This window comes from Varroa destructor, unplaced genomic scaffold (genome assembly GCF_002443255.2).
Source record: "Varroa destructor unplaced genomic scaffold, Vdes_3.0 BEIS01000003.1, whole genome shotgun sequence".
Taxonomy (NCBI): Eukaryota; Metazoa; Arthropoda; class Arachnida; order Mesostigmata; family Varroidae; genus Varroa; species Varroa destructor.
In genome coordinates this window covers 31,973,957-31,997,507 of record NW_019211456.1, presented here as the reverse complement: position 1 = coordinate 31,997,507, position 23,551 = coordinate 31,973,957, and the positions used below count along the sequence as shown (strand labels likewise).

General features: G+C 42.8%; 1 protein-coding gene and 1 pseudogene across 10 annotated transcripts in view; both read right to left on the bottom strand.

Annotated features, from left to right (window-relative positions):
- Positions 1-776: 776 nt before the first annotated feature.
- Positions 777-23,551, bottom strand: part of LOC111248430 (uncharacterized) — a 34,221-nt gene continuing 11,446 nt past the window's right edge. For 2 of the 10 annotated variants that reach the window (XM_022800772.2, XM_022800776.2), the window contains 8 exons: positions 8,034-8,132; positions 7,472-7,591; positions 7,013-7,093; positions 6,485-6,548; positions 4,467-4,647; positions 3,116-4,331; positions 2,812-2,910; positions 1,694-2,508 (listed from right to left, as the gene is read on the bottom strand). In XM_022800772.2, the coding sequence (XP_022656507.1) occupies positions 2,316-2,508; positions 2,812-2,910; positions 3,116-4,331; positions 4,467-4,647; positions 6,485-6,548; positions 7,013-7,093; positions 7,472-7,591; positions 8,034-8,132 (2,053 nt within the window). In that variant the 3' untranslated portion in view covers positions 1,694-2,315. Of the gene's footprint in view, positions 1,239-1,693; positions 2,509-2,811; positions 2,911-3,115; positions 4,332-4,466; positions 4,648-6,484; positions 6,549-7,012; positions 7,094-7,471; positions 7,592-8,033; positions 8,133-10,132; positions 11,412-13,146; positions 13,288-23,551 lie in introns of those variants that run through there. The other 8 variants (XM_022800774.2, XM_086985825.1, XM_022800778.2 and 5 more) reach the window with 7 other exon arrangements.
- LOC111248432 (lysosomal Pro-X carboxypeptidase pseudogene) lies at positions 13,397-14,946 on the bottom strand (annotated as a pseudogene).

Below are 23,551 nucleotides of genomic sequence, written 5' to 3'. Positions count from 1 at the left end.
ATGCAGCGACTGCATACTAAGAGCAAGGTGCTTCGTAGGCGACTCTCTTACACGACGGATCCCGAAGGCGTTTAGCGTATCATAGACTATGAATAAAGACATCACTCAATGGAATAACATTTATTTAACGTAAGTTACAATAACTTAGATTTCATTAGGATGATTCTGACTAGGTTGTGAAACACAAAAAAAACTCCACTCAATTTTGCGCTCATGGATCTAAGGCTATCCGCTACGAATATGGTGGCTTTATATCATGGTATATATTCGTATTATTGTCATATTATTTGTGGTTGGCTGTAATGTGTTTGTTTTTTCCTGGTACATAATATTTACAGTGATCAAACGGCTTTTCAGTTTGAGTAGACTCAGCTCTGGTAGGTTCAGCAGTGTGATGAATGTTATTAATTATAGTTTAATTAATGATCACTCGTAGTGATAATATTTTGTATTTGTACGGTCAATTGTTGTTACCTTCATTATTGTTATTCTGGGTGTTTATCTAGTGTGTTACGAACGTGTCACCTATCTGCTTCGTTAGATCCCACAGGTTGGCCTTTGTCCTCAATCGAATTGGCAAATCTTGTCTAGCTGGTATTCGGGAAGCTTTGACGCGTTGCTGTTCTCCTTCTGTTTTTCTGCTTTGTACAGCAGAATCGTATAGAGTACGGTTAGATAATACGTCATGAAGCCGAATTCATATTGCCTGATCTTTGAGTTTCTGTCTTTTTCGGTTTTCTTTAGTTGTGAAGGTGCCTGGATTCTACACAGAATCATACATTATCTATCGCGACTCAATTTGGTCGCAATTAAATTTACGGTGAAGCTTTCGTCCTTCACTGGTTCTTGGGCTGGTGCCCGTTTTCGGCTTTCCCCATGCTGCCGTGCACATCGAGCAGACATCTTTTCAACTTCTGTCCATCTTCTCCTAGCGGCGACGGTAATCATCCTCAGAATCCGTAGAATAGGAGCGAGCGCGGTAGAAGTTGTACGGGACAGGTCGCTTTCTCGCGCTGATGTCCCGACACGCGTTAAATTGCCACGAGTGCATGACGATGTGGTATAGTTCATCGAATCGTTTAGAAACGACAGGCACAAGAAGTAGGTTTCCGATACAGCGTTTCGCCGACAGCGTCAGCCGCCGACACAAGCGAGTCGCGTGGGCGAAAATCGTTGTCGTGGAATTGTTACGCATTTAGGACAGTTGCAACGAAAGAGATTAGGACAACAACAAAGAACTAGTAGTAAAAGTTAGTAGCCATGATAAGTAAGCATGCAGGAGAGAAATGATCAACATAGATGTCAGTTAAGTTATCCTGATGCCACTCTCTTGCCCTCTGCGAATAGGCAAGGTACAGACGTTAAATTTTTATTATTATTATTATTAAAAAAAAAATAAAAGACATATTCGTGTCAATTTATCTCGTAGTTATCTAATCTAATGTGCGCATCTTCGCAGAAACTGAGGTCGTATTCGCGTGCATTACGAAAAATCATACTAGAATTGAAAAGTTGAACAGAACTTACCGGTAGCGTCACTAAACAAAGGTAACTGAATTTTCCGAACGTAGCGCAAGGGCAATTCGATCAACGTATCATTAAACTGAATATCAAACAACACACACTTAACGTAGTGGTACAAAAATAGTAAGTTTGCTTTTTTTTTTTGTTTTTTTAAATGAAAAATAACGCATTCCAGGAAAAACGTGACCAATTTATTTATCATGCGTGGTTAAATATGTTATGCTTATTAACAGACATACGTCCATCATAGGGTCGTGCAAATGACTTGATCCGCATCGGCCCGTACCGTAGCCGCAACTGGATTGTACTAGAGATCGTATGGAAATATTGCACTGGCCATCGATACCTTTGGCCCGTTGAGTTGCACTTATAGATTATACAACATAAATGTCCTTTTCGTACTTGAAATATTGAAATGGGTAGAAAAACTTCATGCAGATAGAAGAAGCATAACTTGTTTGGCATTAGTTGATTTAGGCTGTGCTGACCAGCAACTGGAATGAAGATTCTCATGCTTGCAGTAGTAGATAGTGAAGAGAAGCTTGTTTGGTGAAACAATGAGCTAATTAAGTTGAGCCAAACAATGTTCACGTTTTAATTTTCGATGGACACGAAAGACTGTTTTCTATTGCACTTGTGCTGAAAGACACCCGACGTTCCCCTCGATTAGAAACAAACAGCTGCATTTACTTTACAGCGGTGAATTAGCTGTACTTGTAGAAGTCTAGCATAGACTTCTTTGGATAGATCCGACTAGACTTTGTTTATGGGCTTGCTCGTTGGAGGGGAGACTAATAACCGGAACTGGTACTTGACGACGAGCTGTGCCTTCGCCGACGCCTACGACTGCGTGAGCTGCTCTCGTTCGATCTAGTCGAAGTCGAGCTCCATGACCTTGTTAGAGATTTGGACGATCTCGAGTAACGAGAGTCCCACGAACTGCTTTGGCGGCGACGCTTTCTCCAGGAGGGCCCATCAGGCGCCCTATACAAGCGGAAACAGATGCCATGCAAACTCAGGATCAAGGCAAAACTATGGCTCTAATTAATAGAACGACATTCTCAAATGAAACAGTACTTAATAATATGACCCGTCATCGTATGATGACATTCAAGCATTCAAGCAAACCCGTTCGTAGCATAAACTAAACAATAACAAATTGGTGCAAATGACGACTGCTTGATAAGAAGATGAGTATACGATATATGACATATTATAATATCAGCTACGCTTTCTAAATTGTACCAACTGAAAAGAATGACTTCGGGTATTCTTTCGGGTACAAACCTCGTAATCCGACGTTTGTCAAGGAAGCTAGGCGAACCAGCCCTCCTAGGAATAGATGGACTCCGGCTTCGCGACCTAGACCGAGTGTATGAGCGACTTCTACAAAATCAAAAAAATAATAGCTTTTGCCGGTCATTCATGGTCCGCGGAAAATTGCTAGGATAGTTCATATTGTCTTGGCAAAAGGTTAGAATGCAACGGCGAACCTGTATATCATCCACACTTCGATGGGAGTACAAGCGTAATAACGCGGATCCATATAAGTCTCTGAGGTATGTGATAATAGAGTCATTTCATAACTTGCCTTGACCTGCTGGAATATCGCCGACTCCTGCTCCGCGAACGTGACGAGTAGCTTGATCTTGAGTATGATCTTGACCTTCCTCGGGAGCCCGGTCGTCTTGATGTGGAACGACGTCCCGATCCTGACCTCGACCGTCTCGAACGAGCGCTGCCTGAGCGGCTTCGAGAGCGACTATGACTGCGGCTTCTACCGCCGCCAGATCGTTCTCGGGATCGAGATCTTGACAAGGAATGCGCCGATCGGGACTTGGAAAGGCTGTTCGAACGGCTGCGGTAGGCTGCTGGCAATGCGTCGCTCTTTTCCCACTTGCTCAACTCGGGCTCTTTGCAAGAAGTCGTAGAGTTCATGAAATGTACTCCGACACCGTTGACTCCGGCTATACCATCGCCTCCAGCACAAGTACTTGTGCGACTCCGCGAATTCGATCGGCTACGGCTGTGCGACCCAGTTCGTCCAGTCGGTGGCGATCGGCTGCCATTGCGCAAATCACTTCTTCCGTTACTTGTTCCACTGACATTGCTCGAGGGTGTATCCGGCGACGTGACCTTTTTGCTAGCGAGAAGCTTCCGTATCTTTGCACAGTCAGGAGAGGAACTTGACTGGCGTGATAGCGACATTCGATGATGCGTTGATGGTAAAGAGCGGCCCTTTGAAGGTCCTGCCGGCTGATCAGTTTCCGTCCTCACAGCGGCGTCCGTCGTAAGAGCGAAATTTTTTTTCGCCGTTGGCTGGATTCGCAGCGATTTTGGAAAATCGTTATTCAGTAATCGTTCCTCTGCATCTAAAGAGTCGGAATGTTGGTTAGCAAACACCAGCTTTTCGCACGCCACTGACCTAGGACTGCCTTTAATGGCTATCGATCCGGATTGTTCGGGAACTTCCTGGATTTGTTTCGAAGCGCTGACTTCGTTTCCATTGGGTGTTTTTGCTTTGATTGCTTTGCTACTGCTGCCAGTTCCTGTAAGATCAGCTTCCGGCTTGTGGGTCTCGTCTTCGTCAAGCCATCGGCCCGGAACGACCTTCTTGCTAGGCAGTTTCATCAACAGCTCGACATGATTCTTGTCGGAAGCTCGATAATCGATAGCCTTTTCCTCAGTAGGCTCTTCATCGCATAGTGGGCTAAACGATAGTTTACTAGCCCCTGAAGCAAATTTTTGCTCTGGTACGTTTTTGTCGGAATGGCAAACTTCATCGCCACGGGGTTTTCTCGATTCATCTAGAAAAATCGGCACTATAATTAGACAAAAGATGATTTTACAATATTGTGACTATACTACATGAAGCCTGAACACGCGACAGCTTTGGCCGCCGCTGACGACTTTGCTAACGTTAATAATTTCGTCACGCTCACCTCTTCGGCTCTTGTCGTTGCTACGACTCTTGTGACGCTGTTGTAGATGTTTACTATCGGTTTGCCTGTCGTCATCGTCGGCCCGATTTCCTTTGCTTCTCTCCTTGCTGTGATGGTGATGATGCCGTTTTCTTCGTTCATCGCCACTGTACGAGCTCTCTCGCCGAGATTTCTTCTTGCCCTGCATTAGGTCTTGCTGTTAGCCAGCTTTGTCAATGCAGCTAAGTACAATTGCTTCGGCCAGGCAGGCGGTTGTATTACTATCATTAATTCCAATTCAACGACAAGGATTCGTCTATTTAACAGCATTAGCAATGAAAACGACGGCAGGTGCCGGTAAACGGAATGAGGACATCAGTAGCATTAGAGGACAGCAAAGGTCTGTATACATCGACAGATTCATGTGTCTTTGATGATCTGATTCGGTCCATGGAATAGCGCGTTTTTCGCAAAAAGTACACTTTCATCTGGTAATCATGAGTGTTTCCATATTTTTATACTATGATAATTATGTATGTGATAATGACAGAAGCCAATTATTCATAGTAGTAGTATAAGGGGTGGTGCAAGAAACTACAAGTTGTGTCTGCAATCGCGAGCGAGGTTTACTTACTGAATTTTACCAATCTCAGAGCTCCTAAGAAAGGCATTCTAAGATTCGATAACACCATTAGTTCATTTACCAGACAGAATAATTTCATAGTAATAATCATTATTACTTGTATATCTTGTAATATCATCTCTCTCAAATAATCTGTAGTTACCTAATTATCTAATACCGTTATATTTACGACAGTTTCACACATCGCGCACACCGGCCAATTTTGGACAACGGATTAGCACCACACAAACAAACACACACACAAATAGACATTTGTTTTTACGGCATTATTGTTCGGCAACGGTAGCATATATCAGAAGCGATATCCGCCCACTGACAAACGCCAGTTGTTATTTATGATGAATGGGGCAATTATCAGAAAAGTGATCCTTGAGAGACGCATGCATTTTTACGATGGAAACAATATCTTCTAAACAAAGCGCCGAATTCTTAGCCGACTCAATGTGGGGCAAAGTCATGCTAGATCCGTATGTTATGGCGCAAAAATATAAGGTACTGATGGCGTAGCCATGCCTCACTTCTCAGCAAGCCATAAATGGTATCTGACTGTAACTATATATGGGAAAACAACACTTCTACACATCATGGTTAGATTGTTAAGTAATACTGTTACAGCTGCTGGCAATACGTGGTGCCACACGAATTCGCAGCTCATTGGGCCAGTTATATATTCTTTGCTTTTTGTTTGGATTTAAAATTTGGATAAATAGTTACCATACTGTTATTTTATTATAAGATTAGATTATGAATGGATATTGATGGATTTGGACAACTTACACGGGAGATTCAGTGGCGCTTTCTATTCCAGCGAGAGAAGAAAATTGAAAAAGGGACGAAAAAATATTTTCTGTTATTATACTTCACTGACTGGCATGATATCACCGAAAAATGCTAAATAGAGTTATCTATATGTATCTACTGTTTATAGTAATCCTATACTAAGGACTTTAATAGACGTGAATGAAACTCTTATACCCACAAAAATAGCCAACATTTCAATGGCAAAAAAAAAAACAAAGAAAAACAGCACGATTTTCTTGCATAATTGTAATATTTGTCTGCCTGTTAATTTTTATCGCTCCCCTACGTATAAAAAATTACACCTTTTTAGTTGATAAACAAGTGTAACCACTAGAATAATAAACAATTGCAAAAAGAAACGCAGTCGCTGAGGCAGCATGCAAGCCAATAGAAAGTTACTGTGAATTCATCGTTTCACATAGAATTTCGTTTGAAATTATACATATCGTTTTTACCAGAAAAAAAAGGTGTAACAAGGACAGACAGAAACAATTATAGATTTTATCACTGTATATATAATCTACGAAGCATGGTCGTAGAAAATATTGCACGGTTTTTGGATGTTATTTAATTTGCGAACGCTTATATGATGTACCTTGTGTTTGTCCTTCTTTCTCTTCTTACTGCGACGCGATTTTTTGCGGACGCCATGGTCAGAGCTGTAAGACGTTACCAAAGTCACGGGTTAGCATTGTCTCGTATCCAGTGGTAAGACGCCGGGAAAGATTCTAAGAACTATGAGGCAAAACGCTTGCGGACACAGCTACCTCATATCACTATGGCCTACTCAAAAAGTGGGCAGCCGAACGCACCAACAGATAGCAAGATCAAAGACTATACTATATATATATTCAAATACTACAAGTTACGTATCAGTGCCAGTCCTTCTACCTAACTACGAAGCCTCTACTTACCGGTGTCATCGATTCTAAAAGGGAGACAAAATTTTATCATCACATCAAATTGAAATGTTTCTTGATGTGTTCCAACATACAACAGGAACAATAACTTAGCGCACGATAACTACCTATCTATCTGTAACTTGAGGATATTTTAATCTCAATAGTCGTATAGTCTGATTTAATATTGAATACGTACGTCGAGGCGGACAGTGGAAACTTACCTGTGCTCTGAATTTTCGGCCTCACTATCTGAAGAAGAAGAGCCTGAAGAACAACTTCGAGATCGACGCAACCGTTTTTTACTAGAAAATGGAGGCCGCAAAAAAACGATCCCACAAAACTATTGGAGGCCATCCAGATATATTCGCCTTTAAATCAGCAGATCCTTAGACGATCAATGGCTTAACTTAAACAGTCAACTTCGACTGTTTGATCGATTTATTTTTTATAAACGAGCTCTGCGTATATCATAGCAACAGTACTAGCAGTGATTTAACAAATACGGCTGAGCCTTTAAGGCTAACTTAGAACTATTCCGATAATCAATAAAAAATGCTTGTTTCACTCGTGATCAGGGTAGAAGTAACAAGTTCTATTCAAATTCTGAAGCTAAATGGGGGACTAATTTTAAAATTTGCCGTTCAAGGCGCAAAATATATGCTACTTCTGCTGCCGCTTACCATTTTTTCTCTTTTCGCCGTTGCTCGTCGGCGCTACCTGAATACGATCTTCGCTTTTTGGCTAATGGCGATCGAGCTTTGTGGTTGTTGGCCGATTCGTCGTGGCGACTTAATCGACCCCTTAAACGCACCGTAAGTTCATAGTCAGACATATAGATGCGTAGTAGAACTAAGTTGAATAATTTTACGTATCATTACCAGCCCATGAAGAATCTATAATACAACGACGTTTAAAGGAAACAACTACATTGCATATTTGTGGTCGGCGTGAGTCGGAAATTGGGAACTAATTCTTCCTTCGTATGAACGCCACAAAATTAAGGAGGCCAGCTTGTACTCTGTAACAGTTTGACCTAATAACATAAACAAGGAGCAGGAGAACCATTTGTATAAGTCTAGTTCAGCTAATTACTATCAGATAATTGAGCCGTGTGAAAACAGTCAGTCAAGCGCGTACCAATGTTGGGAAAACTTTGCCATTGAATAAATGACGCCAAACAGTGCTTCGTTTCGTTGAAACTTTGCAATTAACATCTTTAATAGTCAGTGTCTGTAAGCTCACCTTTTATCAGGACGTTCGATAGGCTCGGTCTCCAGGAACACATTCCGTGTAGAATGTCCTTTTTCTTTTACCACCCTTCTAATTACTGGATCTCGAACGCTGCAATGGCGCAAAAAAGTTCAACATAAATTCTTGTTATTATAAACTAGTTAGCAGTAGATAGATGGAACGGATTTGGGGGGTACACAGCAAACCGAAAGAAGAATCGTCGTGTGCGAAAAAACTAGATTTAGTCAGATTGCTTGCAGGAAGCTGCGTTCGCACTAGATATAGACTGATGTACTTGCATAGGAGAGCTGGCATAAAATGATCAATTCAATTATAGTTCATATTGCTAGATGATTAGTACGAAGTGTTGCAACACGTTAAATCATGTAGTAGCTCTAATATGTTTGATTATATTGTTTTTATAGTTTAGAAACATATAGGATGACGAACAGTGGGTATTTGCGCCGTTACACACCTTCAAAAAGGCCCTGTGCCGCCTATACGAGAACTTTCACGTTAAACAATATTCAAATTATAGATAATCTTCAAAATTGTAAAATCAGGTTTTGGATAAATAGAGCATAGTCTTTGGACACTTCCGGAATGGCTGGCCAGTCATATCTGATTTTGGGGCAGGAATTGATTCGTGTGAAGCGGTACCGAAGTATTTGACTAGTTATAATATATGTCTAATTATAATGCGCTCTGATCGGAACACAAAACAAACCCTGTCGAACATCAATTAGCCCAGATGAAATACAGCCATTCAGCTTTAACTGAATATATCGAAATTTCAACGACTCGGATACAATTCAGTTGCGGATTGATGTTCGTCCGCTTATTTGGATGGCTTCAGAACACCTAATCACTGTACCAAAGGCTACTCGAAAAAAAGGCTAGCCATTATAAGCCTATCATATTGCCCAGTGGATATGTTTTGCCGTGTAGTACATTAATATATTAGCCGTTATTGAGGCAAATGGCTAGGGCAGTGTAGACATTTTGCAATATTCAAATACATCATACACAAGCCAAAGAACAGTCGACATATGACAAAAGAGACACTGCAAAACTACAGGATCATATATATATGATTATAGAACGTCGCCCGTAATACGCCGCGTCGACGGCATAATCATGTTTTGTCCTACTGACGTTGGTGTCGCTATACCCGCTAAACAACTGTTTAAATTATTTAGCGAGCTGTTAACCCGGCTCCATATCTAATCGTACGCCGAATCTCAAAATAGAGCCGTCAGAATGGACGAGCGACGTCGAAAGAGACGGAATTGTTCCTGCCGTTGTCGAGTGGTCTGTTCCAATACGCGCCACCTATCGACGCGAACTCTAGATAGAACCACACGCTTTTCGGAGCGCTCTGAACGCTCCACATCGTTTTGTAAACCAACATTCACAGGCGCCCTCTTGTACAGAGCGCAATTTTACGCCCTTATCATGTGGCCTCGATTACGATACGAATATATATATATATATATATATATATGCAATAGCTCCCGTGACCACAACGATAGAGGTACAATCAACTACTTCCACTGTCACATTTTTAATAACACTTCTTTAATCGCGACCCACTGCGACCAGGTTCATTGACGAACACTCGCAAGACGCACAACAATTTTCTACAAATTAAATATTCTAATTCATTACTAGGACAGCAATAGCAACAGCATCAACGTCAGAGAAGGCACGGACGTCAACAGGGCAAGCAGGAGGGATTCGAATTGATGGGAATCCCGAATAAAAGCCGGATCGGCGTGATCTTCAGTAAAATCTTATTGTGGAGATGAAGAAGAAGAAGAGGGGCAATATAATAATCGCAGATTTTCTTTTTACAGCACCAAAAATTTGTATTGCATCTAGTTTTGTGCCTACTTCTGCCATTTACAAATTAGCGATTTCTGGAGGACGGGCCATAGTTCAATCACTGATTGACTGATCGACGAATTGGTCAAACGGTGATTATTTACATACATTGCTGCGCCTTCAAAACATTTATTTTCAGTTGAAAGATTCGATTCGGGCCCTTAGCTAGACTCGATATTTCGATGCTTTTTTAGCTGTATATTCCTCTATGCTGTGCGATTGCTCACCAGGTACCGAACGAGACGTCAATGTCGACCAAGGTGTTCATGTTGAGTCCGTGACTGGAACTGCTTCGCTGGTATCGTGTTTTTACGGCCCTCGTACTTTGATTTTGGCACGACACTTCCGACTAGAACTATGATGTTTTTACCGGGGCATTGCCTCTGTTGCTACAGCTGCAATGCACGACAAGATACTGATGATAGTCCACATCAGCGGGAGGTACACGCTCAAAAAGCGCACAGACCATGTAACGCCCACGCAATAATTTTTCTTACATATATGATATTATATTCCAAGTAATAAATACACTCGGTATGGTAGACAGTCGAAGGAGGAGGAGGAGGAGGAGGAGGACAAGGTTTCACGAGGTTGAAGAATGCGACTTGATACGCTGCTGCGATGATCTAACAAACCATTTAGAGGCCTTTTCGGATTTGCGAAGAACACAGCGGTAGAGAACACGGTGCTCCATCGCACTGTGCTGCCCTCCAGCGTTTAGCGTTAATCCTTCTGCTGTGGCGCTCGTTGCTAATGGCCAAAACTAGTCGCGATGTCTCACGTCTCCGAGCTCTATTTTAGTCGCTCTGGCGGAGCGGTCCGCTTTTGACTTAACGACATCTACATACTCATCTCTATCGTCTCTGTTTTTCGTTCTATGTTGTTGAAATGGTCAGCACCAAAAGCACCGTTCACACACGCTCTTCTGTGTAAACAGGATACGGCACTGTTAACGATACTGCAGCCGTTCAACCAATTCTGCTATATCTCACGCGCTAGTTTGATTAAATTAACTTTATCATGCCAGCTGCAACGGAAGCAAGCATCACGATTATCATTATACCAGATCGTATGGTAGTCATCGTGTATGGACCAGGAGAGGTGGGTAAATGGCTGAACAAAGGACAAATATTGCCATCATTGGCAGCAGCAGCAACAACAACAGTTGCTGGCCGACTGAGCCTCCGAAGCAGCAGTAGCAAAAGTCACGCAAAAAAACTGCCGGTGTTTCAACGGAAACGGCACCTTTATTTTTACAGATGAATCTACACACACAGCTTGCAGTCTATGGGCCGGGTGGCTTGATGGGTGGCTTAAGCCACTCGTCGGCTAGCGCCTTTGAAACAGGCTTTCAGTGAGCAATGGCACCACATAAGCCACAGTGAGTGAACTGTGGCCGCTACGACGCTGCCTGTTGTAACTCGTAGCCTGATAGTGCCTATTGTAGGCGATGACTGCTGCTGCTGCTGCTGCTGCCGCCGCCGCCGCCGCCGCCGCCGCCGCCGCCGCTGCTGCTGCTGCTGCTTCTGTTCGCTCGTGGTTGCGAGAGAGCGTCAGGGGAGAGGTACTAACTGTCGACCTACTACCACTAGCAGCATCAGCAGCACACAGCCAGACGCAGCGCGCACGATGAACATAGTATTATACTATGCGTATCCGGAGCTGTGCAGACGACGAGTCTCGGATGGATGGGAGGCGAGTACACCCGTACAACAGCCATCGCCGCCGCAACAGCAGAGAAAAGAGGGAAGTATATAGACGGATGATTATTGCGTTGATCTTGGTCCGTGAGCCAGTTGGGAAGTCGCGCATCGTAGCTAGTGGCTCAGTTTTCAATGCACATTGTAAGCAGCAGTGGTCTAGCAGCCGACGAAGGTGAGCGAGAGGTCGTACCTCGGTCGCCGCTGAAAACTCGAACGGCCTCCGGGGAGCCTCGAAAATCTAGGGGAGAGGGGGACAACGAAGAGTGAGAGAAAACACAGGACGAACTTCAACATGACATCTATGAAATTGTACAGAAGAGATTTGGAGCCGCGTAAACAGGACGAGGCCGAACAACTTTACGTCGCAGTTTCGCAGCACGACGAGGTTCATCCGATATCGTCGAGGTTCTTTTTTACGGTTTAGAGAAAAGAAATCGGACTGAAGGACGACGTCAGCAGGGAGGTAGAACTTTAGGAGAGAAATGTCCGAGCTGGCGATGCTACTCCGAAAAGCAGCCCGCCACAATTCTTAGTCCTATTCATCTCGAAGCGTGAGCGGTACAAAATTTGAGCTCATAGTGAAAAATCTAGCCAATTAGAGTTGACAGCGAAGCTAGGATACCAGGACTGTGTTGTACCATCGGTAAGGTGCAAACTTGCTCGAACTAGCGTGCAAGTCGTTACAAGTAAATAATAGTGTACCTTTATATCGTTTAGATATAGTGGTGTTGACTAGTACTTAACAAGCAATTAACATTTATAGCTTAACAGCATGTCTAACAATAAAACTGCATAGCAGAGTAAATGTACGGTGCAATTTTTTTCTTCCGACAAGATTCATCCCTCAGAGGGTTCGGAAGAGTGACGTCGGCTGGCATAGGTGGCGCCACATATTACGATAAACCCGAAGCGTACCTGAATTTGCGTGACACCGATTTGGTACGGATTAAGTAAATCGTCGTTTTATTTTTTAAGTAGACACTGTCTACAATAATAAACAAATTATATAATAGCCAAGCTTCTTTGTAGCCCTCTACAGCGGTGAGGTTTTGACGGTGAAGAAGGTAGAGATTTGAAATATAGTTTTGCTTTACATTATATGTCGGAGATTCGCAAACGCAATGAACACTTGCAACACTCGCATTGGGTGTCTCTTACGCGGTAATATGGGTCGAGAATTAAAGTTTACCAGAATTTCCTTCTTATATTGTCACCCTATGGCTAATATAGTTACAGGGTTTTTTAACACATACCAAAGTTTAGGATGCCATTTGCCCTGCTGATATGAGATATGGATAGAGATATCAGGACAGGTGACTTCGGCGCGCTGTCAGGGTTCTTTTGTTGCTAACCGTAGTGGGTATCGTTTATTGAGTGTCGCGGAAAAACGTTATGATTTTAGGCGTGAACAGCATGCGGCCTATATTTTGTGCTGAAACAGTATCTCAACAGAATGTTAAAGGATGTTCTAAGAAAGAGCAAAAAAAAAACATTTTCCAATAGCAACATTACATATATTGTACAGTTGACATAGTTACATGGTGTCGAAGACGTGCATCGCTGCAGCTGACCAATGCCACGGACGGCGTGGACCCTATTTGAAAATCCCGTAGGCAGTACTTGTTCGAAAGTGAGATAAACGCATTGGTAAATAAAATTTTGTAATTATTGAAACTAGACAATTCACATGCGTATGTCCTTATTCTACTTTGTATCTGCTACAGATCATTTCTAGCTTTTCCGATTGTTCCCTGCAAAGTTCGTTCAGCACGTGTTTCGTGTGTAGCCTTAAGCACTGATCCACTTTTTAATATAATCTTTTTCTAAATCTCGCGCGGTCTTCACTTCATTGGTATCCTTTGGATGGTCGCCTTTCAAATCGTAGTGATGGGCGCCTCCTCGAACAATGACGGCTGGCAGCGACGGGCCGAGACTCTTCAAGAATCCGCCGACAGACCATGGATCGAGGTCACCATTGGAAAATACGATTTTCGAAGACATCGTGATCTCGTCTCCGCCGAACATAGTTCGCATCTTTTGAGGATCTGGCGTCATTGCATAACGTTTCTGGCAGTACAACTTAAAGCTTTCGAAGTTCCATTGGAACGGGTATGAAATATCGGTTTTTCCATTGGCGCAATAGGGCATCACCATCTCATTACAGTTCTGCAGCTGCCATGCACTACCAATATGATCTCCGTAAACAACCTCAACATCGTTGCATTCTACCGTACCACTAACGTTATGGTAGACATTAACTGCGTCGTAGATTCCTAGTAGAAGATCTTCGTCCGTCGCGAAGTCCTTTTTTAGGAATGCGCATGCCAGACGCACTGGGTAAGACGAGAGCCGACGCGCATTGAAACCGTACGGATAATTGTGCATGGCCAAATTCACATAGGAACCGTAGATCCAGTCTCTTACCTGGGAGAAGCCAGCCGCAACGTTCTTCTGACAGACATGGAATTGCCTAAATATAAAGTCCACCCCCGATTTGGTGGTTTTTAGGCGTTCAAGCGCGTTCCACGAACGGCGTATATTATCGACGCACTGTTTGCCTCCCTCTGCCAAAAACGTTCTAGCGACCGCCTCATTGTACGCGTTACACTTGACGAGGCCCTGGTAAAGGCGAATAGGCGCTCCGGATGACAATGCCGCATCCACTAACCAGGGGTACTTGACTCGAAACCATGCAGCCAGCATGCCTGCATATGAGCCCCCGAAAGCAACCACTTTTGATTTCTCAACGCCTGGCCATGTTCGCTTGATCTCCGAAACAACATGAGCAAAATCCGCTAACGCTTGTTCCACCGTCAAATAACCGTAATAACGAACGTCTTTTAGTGAATCTTTGCCATATGGTAGTGACCTCCCGTAATAACGGTGTTCCGCAAAGATGAGCAACGCGCCAAACTCCTTGGCCCAATCCCAAATAAGTCCCGTGTTATACACAAACGTGGCAATATCACCCTCGTTACCGGTGTACACGAAAATTGGTCCCGGCTTTGAATGATCAAAGTACTCGTTATTGTAGAGTACTCGTAACGGGAAAGTGTGATTGTTCGAATAGCCGAAATGATCAACGCTGACATCGAACCATGCTGTCTTTGTTTGAAATCGTTTAGTTTCGACGATCTCGAATAGTCCGAATAAGCCAGTCATGATGGTAGTCACTGATAACAACCGCAATAAGGAGTAAGCTCGTGTAGCCCGCAAAGAGGAGAACGGCTGACACAACATCCGAAAGCTATCGCGCACTAAAGACCTCATATTCGACTGAGTTCTAAGTGACGCACTCTATGGATCTCATACATTCGTCATTTGGTCGCCACTCGACAATGCTAAGGCTTAAGAGCACCACAAAGCCCTGGGTGAGTCCGTTGGCGAGGGTCTTTTGTCGCTTCCTTTACGTCTGCTCATTGTTACTATTATGAGAGTATTTAATACGAAGTTGCCATCAGAGCAAATACAGCAGGTCTTCGCCATTACTTTTTTTTCGTTTTTCTTCTCTCCAGTCGTTTTCCTGCCTTGTCCTCCGGACGACTGCAGTAAAAAACCGCGTCACTGTGAAGTAGCAGTAAATCTAGTGCGGGTGGTGTCCGCTTGGTCTATGAGCGGCTTGGGTTTTCCGCGATCCGCGCGGCCTCATTGGCATTACGCCAACGGAGCACGCGTTCGAGACAACTCGACACAATCGCAAGTTTGAGTTTCGCCTGATTCTCATGTTCGCTGGCATCGTTCACCGCTTACATTGGGTGTGTACACATTTTCTGTTTGCCCCTACGCCCTCCGTTTGTGTTATCTAGTCTATTAGCCATCTCTTTTGCTGTCTGTCTGGCTATGACTGAGTATCTGCTCCCTCCGTGTCTAATATTTGATGAACCTGCTTGTCTATAGATAGCTATGGATGACTTGCAGCCCGGATACTACAGTGTCATCTGTTTACATACGTACTATGATTATATATAAGGCCATGCGATCGATGTACGGCGTAGTAATGTTCACTTTCACTTACGTGTTGCTTAAGAATACGAAGGGCTTCATCCAATAACAGCCACAAGGATACGTTGGCATTTTTTCTACGCTTTCGTGGATTTCCGTCAAGCAGATGAAAATTTTGCCCCAATAGAAAAAATAAGAGGAGAAGGAGGAAAATGACACCCAATTACCAGTAACCAGTCAGTCAGCAGATCGGCAGTAGCTTCTATGGAAAGAAAAACCTTTCTACTTTCGTTGTTTTGTGCTGATGTTCTGCATTTGCTAAAGAATAATACATCCGCGTCTTTTAAATGGCATGAACGCACGCATTCCACAACTCTGGCCATTTAGCTAATAATTACCACCCGACTAGCCGGCTAACCCGTCTTCAGTTAACGAAAATGCCTTTTTTTTTTTAGTTAATATAAAACGAGCGAGCGTACTATGTCGCAGTAAGCTGTGGTCACAGGTAAATGTAAGGCACTCTCCTGTGGAGAGCCGCTAATTGTTTTTGTTTCTATTCGAATACACGAAGGCATGCTTGAAGCCCATTCTGGTTACATACAGGATAGAAAGACTCAGCAACATGTACAAATGATGTGGACGGGTTCGAGTCGTCCTTCGGTACAGCCGAGAACAGCAACTTTCAATACGAAATTACATGATCCGGCTAATTAACTTGGCTTACGGCAGAATGAGCAATAACCTTCTAAGCTGCATTTGTAGGCTGATTTTAACAAACCTTGCTCTAATTTATAAGCACTTCCTCACTACGAGCATTAAACAGTCCTCACAGTGTTTACCTTGCAAAGCTCATAGAACTACAGCAGTAAATGGCGATTGTCAGAATGGTAGCACTTGTCCGAAATATTTCATCAGAAAATTAACCTAAATCTAGAAGAAAAGGGAATTTGCATTGGAACGAAGTGCGACTGGCTCACACAGCCTTCATTTGTATTTATTCCACATGAACGTCCCCAATTCACATGTAAGTAAGTAGAACCGACTTTTCTAGTGAAAAACCCGATTATTCCCTCTTCCTCTACGAATATAGTGACCGCTACGAATGTACAAGACACGAAACGATCCACGCTCCGCGAACCCTTTTTACTTACTGCTAACAGCAATAATAACAATAACATATCTGCTATATGGTACTTACGTAAAAGGGCGATACAGCCGGTGGGCGGGTCAACGAAAAATCGGTGGTACGAGTAAGTCCGCTTTCAGTTCTCTTCATCGTATTTTTCAATCTATTTTTGATAGATGAAGGAGAGCATCCACAGGAAAAACATCGTTCTTTGTCTATGGATTCGCTGACCCGACGTGGAGTTACCGAGTGAGACCTCTCAGTCGTTTCGCTCGAGTTTCCATCAGCTCAAAGAACACAGCTGGTCAGACAAACCTGTTCTAGCGCAGATTACAAAGCATGATCCTCTTTTTATCCAACAGCTGTTCCAGTAGTAGCCAGCATCTACGCAAATGGCCGATCGAATACGCGGTATCTATTGTACGTAATCTGCTTCATAGAAAACCTCAGAGGTTTCGATCTTTCGGCATACTTACTTCAGTGGCAACTTTTCGCTTGGCTTCTATCTATACATGTTATTGTTATGAAGTTCCTTTCTTCGAGTATTAGCATAGATCGAGGCGTTACTTAAAAGCATCCAATTTTATTATCGAGATATTGGTTGTGTTCCGGGTCGCACTGATTTATGCAACAACTAATCAGTCGAGCGTGTGACACACCCACAAGACCAACGCGCGGGTTAGTAGAGATCGTTCATAGTTCAATCTTCGTTGTTATTTTATTTTTAACTAAGCACTCGTAAATTTGGCATAGTCGTTGCTCTCGTTTACTTTATCATTTAATCGTGCTTTGCGCGGGCGTCTTTCAAACGACTTGCTTGGAACAGTGGCGTGCAAGCTGCCGCCGGCAAAGCGCTCCAATCAGAAGACTTCGATGGTCGTGTAAACAGTAAAAACACGAACACTTCAGACATTACAACCTATCGTCATATTTTTGTCTTCGTTTATACCTACACCTAAATCAAGGTAATTAACCCTTACAGTGTATCCTCTCGCCAACAGCACGGTTTAAATGTAAGGCCGGCGCAGCGCGCGAAATGAAAATGTCGTACGTCTGTGTAGGTCTAAAAATATAGGCAAAAAATGTTTTACCCTTTTTTTTTTTATAACCGTACACCTGCCATCACGAGGCTCCCTTAAAGTATGATTATTTGAAATTAATCTGGAAGAACCCTAGAGTTTCGAAAATCACGTGTAATACGCGGTTGGGCCTCTAATCAAAGATTTTCGATGGTAAGCATACATGATAAAAGAACAAAGCTTCTGCGAATTCAGAAATGCTGAACCATATGTAACTAATAGATGAATGAATAGAGTCACTTCGAAGAAGATTCACTGTAACAGCAAATCATCACCTTGAAGACCTTGTAGGCGTCGGCTCGCATGAAACAGCAACCCAATGAACAAAATAAAAAATAGAAACAAGCTTAAACCTATATGCCGTCATAATTTTCTCCACTATATACCTAACTCCGTCAGGGCCAACTATCTATGGCAGCTCCTGTTTAACTATGAGTGGCTCTCCCAAAACAACGATGCTAACGGAATGCAGCATCTAGAAAGGGGTGGATGGAGTAGTTGGGCAGGTTTCCCTCGAAGAAGGAGCATTCGGGCGTCGTCACGGCGTCTGAAGCCGTCGTGTCAACATCCTCGGAGGAATGCAGATTAGCTTCAATAGTAATTACCTCAGTCGTGTGACGCCAGCCATTCCACAGGCAGCCATGAGACCATGAACCGAGTCGATACCTCAAAGGAATTTGCGCAATATCATTTGCTGCCTTCGCAATAGGATCATTGCATAGCACACAAAAGAAACGAAGACCATGGATAGCTTAGAACGGCGCGTGCGAAAGGCGGGCAAAATGGATAAGCTATAGCTATAAACCACGTTACAGACGTATGTGTAGCGAAATCACTACGATTCACCGTCTGCGTACGTCATAGACCCATCGCTGGCCGCTGGATGAGACTACGTATGTATAAACAAGCACTTCAGCCACAGATGAACGTACTCGTAGGGGCTGCCACAGATGAACGTAGGGCTTCAATTCTAAATGCTACGTAAATGGAAAATAAAATGGCGAAAAAAAACAAAGCAAAATCTAGCAAGACAGAAGATTTTGCTGTACACTATGGATTAGCCAAAAATGTTTCGTAGAAAAACGAGCCAGTATACCCTTTACTGTTATTTTTTTTTGCCGAAAAAAAAGGAATGTATTTACTTGGTCTCCTACTTCGCGAATCCGAAAGGAAGAAATTTCAGAGTAAAAAACTTCAGTCACTTCAAATACTTTTTTGCTTATTCACTAACAAACAAACACGTTCAGTTGTTAGTTTCAACTGGTCGACGGATCAGCGTATAACATATATTAACTAAAAAAAATGAATTTTCTGAGAAAACTGACAAACTTTAAGATAAAACAATCATGTTCTGTTTTTCATTCCACAAAAAAACCAAACGACACCTCTAATTAGATGTTTAATCACATCATTTCTACACACTTTGCTTGTGCTGATCGTGGCGACAAGTGGCATTGCGCTTAAGATCATGTATGTATAAAGATCTTATGACCCAAACTCTGACCCACCGACTGTGGTATAATCTTAAGACAATGCTGGTAACCACTTAGCATTTTATTAGCTAGTAATATAGATATTTGAGTTGTGTGTGCGGCTCACTCGTAATAACAAGGGGATGGGTCTTCGGATTTACCATCTGATCCCCCATTGTTCAAGATTTCAGTTGGAGAACCGGCTACTCGTATACTGGTCCGTACACACAGCTCGTACACTTCAATAGTTTGTCACAGGCGAACTCACTTTGGCATATGAAAATATTCCAGCTCAGCCAACACTTGCTGTTTCACATCAAGGAAGTTCTTCTCTAACGATCGTTGCTCCTATCTAGCCTAAAATGTGGGCTATTAAGCCTTGGGATATTCTAAATTGCTTTATGTCCTACATTCTTTTCGAACCGCGTTCAGGCGGGCCTTACAAACTATTTTAAGTATTGTTTTTCCAATCAAAGAAAACATCGCTGATCAATGGAATCAATCATTGATTAGTTCGACCAGCGTTTGCACTTGGTATACTAGCTTTCGAGGTTCCTCTACGCTCGAAATCTATGTGATGCTTTTTTCCTTAGTATAAATTATACGTAGAACATATGCATGAACTATGACTGGACATAAAAAATCACAACGCGAGAAGCTGGCACGTTTGGCTATGATATATTCGCTTTCAAGCTTTTCTTCGTTGATATTATTCTAATATAGCTAATACGTTTGCGTTTAATCTTTTTATATTATTTATAACTTGAAATACCCAATCTCGTGCATCACTTTACAATGCGATAATAACGCAGCTAGTGTCCTGTGTAAGGACCCGCCTATCCTTCCCCAAGAGACGTAGACTTCGGTCATTTCAGTTCTCTTTCTACCTTAAGGGTTCTGTTAGCGTGATTGCGCTGAACTTTGTGCGAGGGCATGCGACGAGGTTTAGATGCGGATCTGGGCGAAGACACTTCGTCCTATGCTGGCAGCCGGTCGCCTGAAGCAATATCTAGGGATTTATGTACCGGACGGAAAAACATTTCACCATATGTTCATATGTTCTACATTATTATTATTCGTTTTTTCCACATGCGGATAGCATAAACTTGCTGATAGGGCAGTTACCCATAAATGTAAGTACTTCTATCAACTTTTAGTTACTTTCGAGTAAGTGAATTATCTGTCACCGAACACTACTAATTAAATGAACTTAATATCTTAGCAAGATATATCCTACATGATTAATATAACAGTTCTAATAATATAATGACTAATAATTGACATCCTAGTGAACCTCAAAATACTTCAGCAAAACCCTTAGCGTTGCATACTAGAGCCAACTAATAGGTTAGAAATTGTCAGCCGAAAGCAGGCCGGCAAGATACTAAATCTTTGTTATAGAAATTACATGACACGTGCTTGTATGCAAGGAATGAATTATTTACTTTCAACTCGATAACTACGTGGTAAATGATGAAGTGGGCTCTCGATTTCACAAACCAGTTCCGCCGACATCATTCAGGGCCATACGCGAGTTAAGACTTATACCGTTGATTGGTCTGCTGTAGTTTTTGGTTACCTAGCTAAGTACCTTCGTGAGAGCAGAGTATAGACGCCGTGATTAGGTATGAACTGTAAGAACTTGCTGCACGAAGTGTTCCTTCGGAGCCTCACTTTAGGATGGCTGAGGGAGGTACCTGCCAGGTTGCCACCAAGCCGAACCATCAATCTTTCTGTATCAGTGGTGAACGGGCTCACTGAGAGCACAGCTTGCTTTTCGTCCCCGTACCTCTTTCCCTATGCTTTGAGCTCACGCTCTTCGACAACCGATTCGTTTGGCAAATGCTCAGCTTGCCAATGTGCAAGAGAATTACTTCAGACCGTGCTCCATCTCAGAGTTTTTCTTGTGCTACTTCCTGAGCTTTTTTTTTGGTAGGAGTTGCGGAAATAGGCTCGTCGATCCTACATTGTACAAAACACCGGGGTTAACCGATGCATCAGGAAGCGTCATCGGGAAGTAAATACCCCCATAACGTTTACGTATCGTGTAATAAAGATAAACGAAAAAGAAAAACAGCGTTAAATGGTCTAGAAATTCCGAGATATACAATCATCACCACCTACGACATATACTACAGCCAGCGATTTGTACCAAACAGAATCAGTGAGGGCTGAGTAAACGATTGAAAAAGTTTATGAGAGCAACGAAAACAGTGAGCACACCATGCATCTAGTTTTTTTTTTATAAGGCCAACAAAACAGTTGTTAGGGGTAGGTTAAGCACACCGTTGTGTTTATAACGTCGCAGGCTTAGATATCGAACTGAAAATATATATCTATAACTGAAAACGAATACTCTATGTCCCAAGGAAGCCCGAAAAACTTGGACACAAAGCTTAAAAAAAGGTCTTTCAGCCGCCTCACATATCGGTCATATTGATGGGATGCTTTTTTATATTTTGTGTACTGTATTTAAAGTGATCGATATATCGTTATTTCTATCATAAATCTGCAATGAACGCGGCGTTAACCGCTTGGCCTACTCTACCATAAGAATCATAGAAAAATACGCTCTGTATAGACCATTTCTTCACGAGCTCCTGTCGCCCACTCACGGGCAGCCCATAAACTACCTTCATTATACGTTCCTTCGCCTCGCTCCCATCTGCAGTCTGCAAAAGCGTGGGCACCGAGCAGATTTGTCTGTCATTCCTACCGTATTACACTGCTACTGCACATCAAGTTTCGCTGCCAACACAAATCGCCCGATTGCTTTCTTATGGCTACAACATTAATCTTCGCTAAGATTTTCCATTCCATAAATTTCATAGTCTCCTGAAATTCCGCCTTTAGCGTAAGCAGCGCTCCGTACAAGTTGCATACTTGTATGGTAGTGAAGCTCCAAGGGCATAAAAATAACCCCAGTATGATCACTAAGCCCAATCCAAGCAGGAAAAATCAGAACCTTTAAAAATTAATGCAAGTCAACGTTACGCGTTCTCTGGCCCTGTATATCAACTTAACAGGAGGAGAACATCAATTTATTTTGAATGGTTCTTTTTACAGCGAGTTGAAGAGTTCTAAGACTATCTTAAAGATAGCCGAAATGTTTTTTTAGGGACTTGAAAACTCCTAGATATCTATAAATCTATGCAGAATTTAACTTTTCCTCGGCTGTCACGAACGATATTTTGTTACGCTATTGGACTTCCCTGAGCAGGTATGGCCGGTAAAAACTAACAAAGCAAACCAGGAAATAACCCTGGGGGCTGCTGTGCACGAGTCACGCACCGCCCCGCGCCAATGAGAATTTCTGCAAGCACCAACGGCAAAGGAAAACTATAAAGTTGTACTGCAGGACATTGCTGGAGAAGACAGCAGCAGTGGTGTCGTGGGACGCTTGTTTTCTTCGATTTGAGTTAAGCAGGAGGTGTTTTCTTTCAGGAAGTCGGCTACACGTGCCCTGTTCCGGCTAGATTGCGGACAAGCAAAGCCTCTCGTGGGGTTTGCTGCCTATCCGACAGGGCTAACGCACGGAGCTCGTAGCGGATATCAGCCAGTGTAAGGGGTAGTCTTACGCTAGATAGAGCGCATCAGTTCTGTATGGATGTGGTTGTCTGCTCATGGAGCCATCATGAAGAAGCATGTAATTGGATGGTATAGAAGGAAAATGGAGAGCAGCGTTGGTTCGCAACAAACCCGCTGTTTAGGGCTTATGATCACTATGAGACATATTCTGCGAGTAGGTCGGGGATTATGGACGGGCGAACTAAAGTGCCGAAGGCCCAATAAAGCCAGTGTCATCTTTCGAAGTGTACAACCTATATGGGGCAACAGAACACATCACGCAGCCTGTTACAGAGAGACCCAGCCTGACTGGCTTAGTTAGAAGCTACTGATTAAGTTGTCAAGATGGCACCGGATCATGTTTCTATGAAGCTCAGGGACAGGTTGGAACTTCGTTCAAATGCCTGTTTTCAGATACAGAGATATACAAAACTTGAGACGGATTTGCAAATGCTAAATTAGAACCTTCACCTTATGGACTCACGCATAACGAGTTACGTCGAACGACACGTTCAATTAACTTCTTGCGTTTGTTCAACTTCTATTAAATCTACTAGCAGCCTACCAAGTGGTCGCACCAATTGCAATAAATTGTATCAAAAGCAAGTTATCAATCGCTGAAACGGATTATTCGTAGCTTGATAATATAAAAGGACCCAGTCAATCCCGGCGAAGTTCATATACAATAACGTTGTTTAAAATTGATTTTCGACCGGAATATGTCATTCGAACTTTATATACACGTACAAGTGTCTGG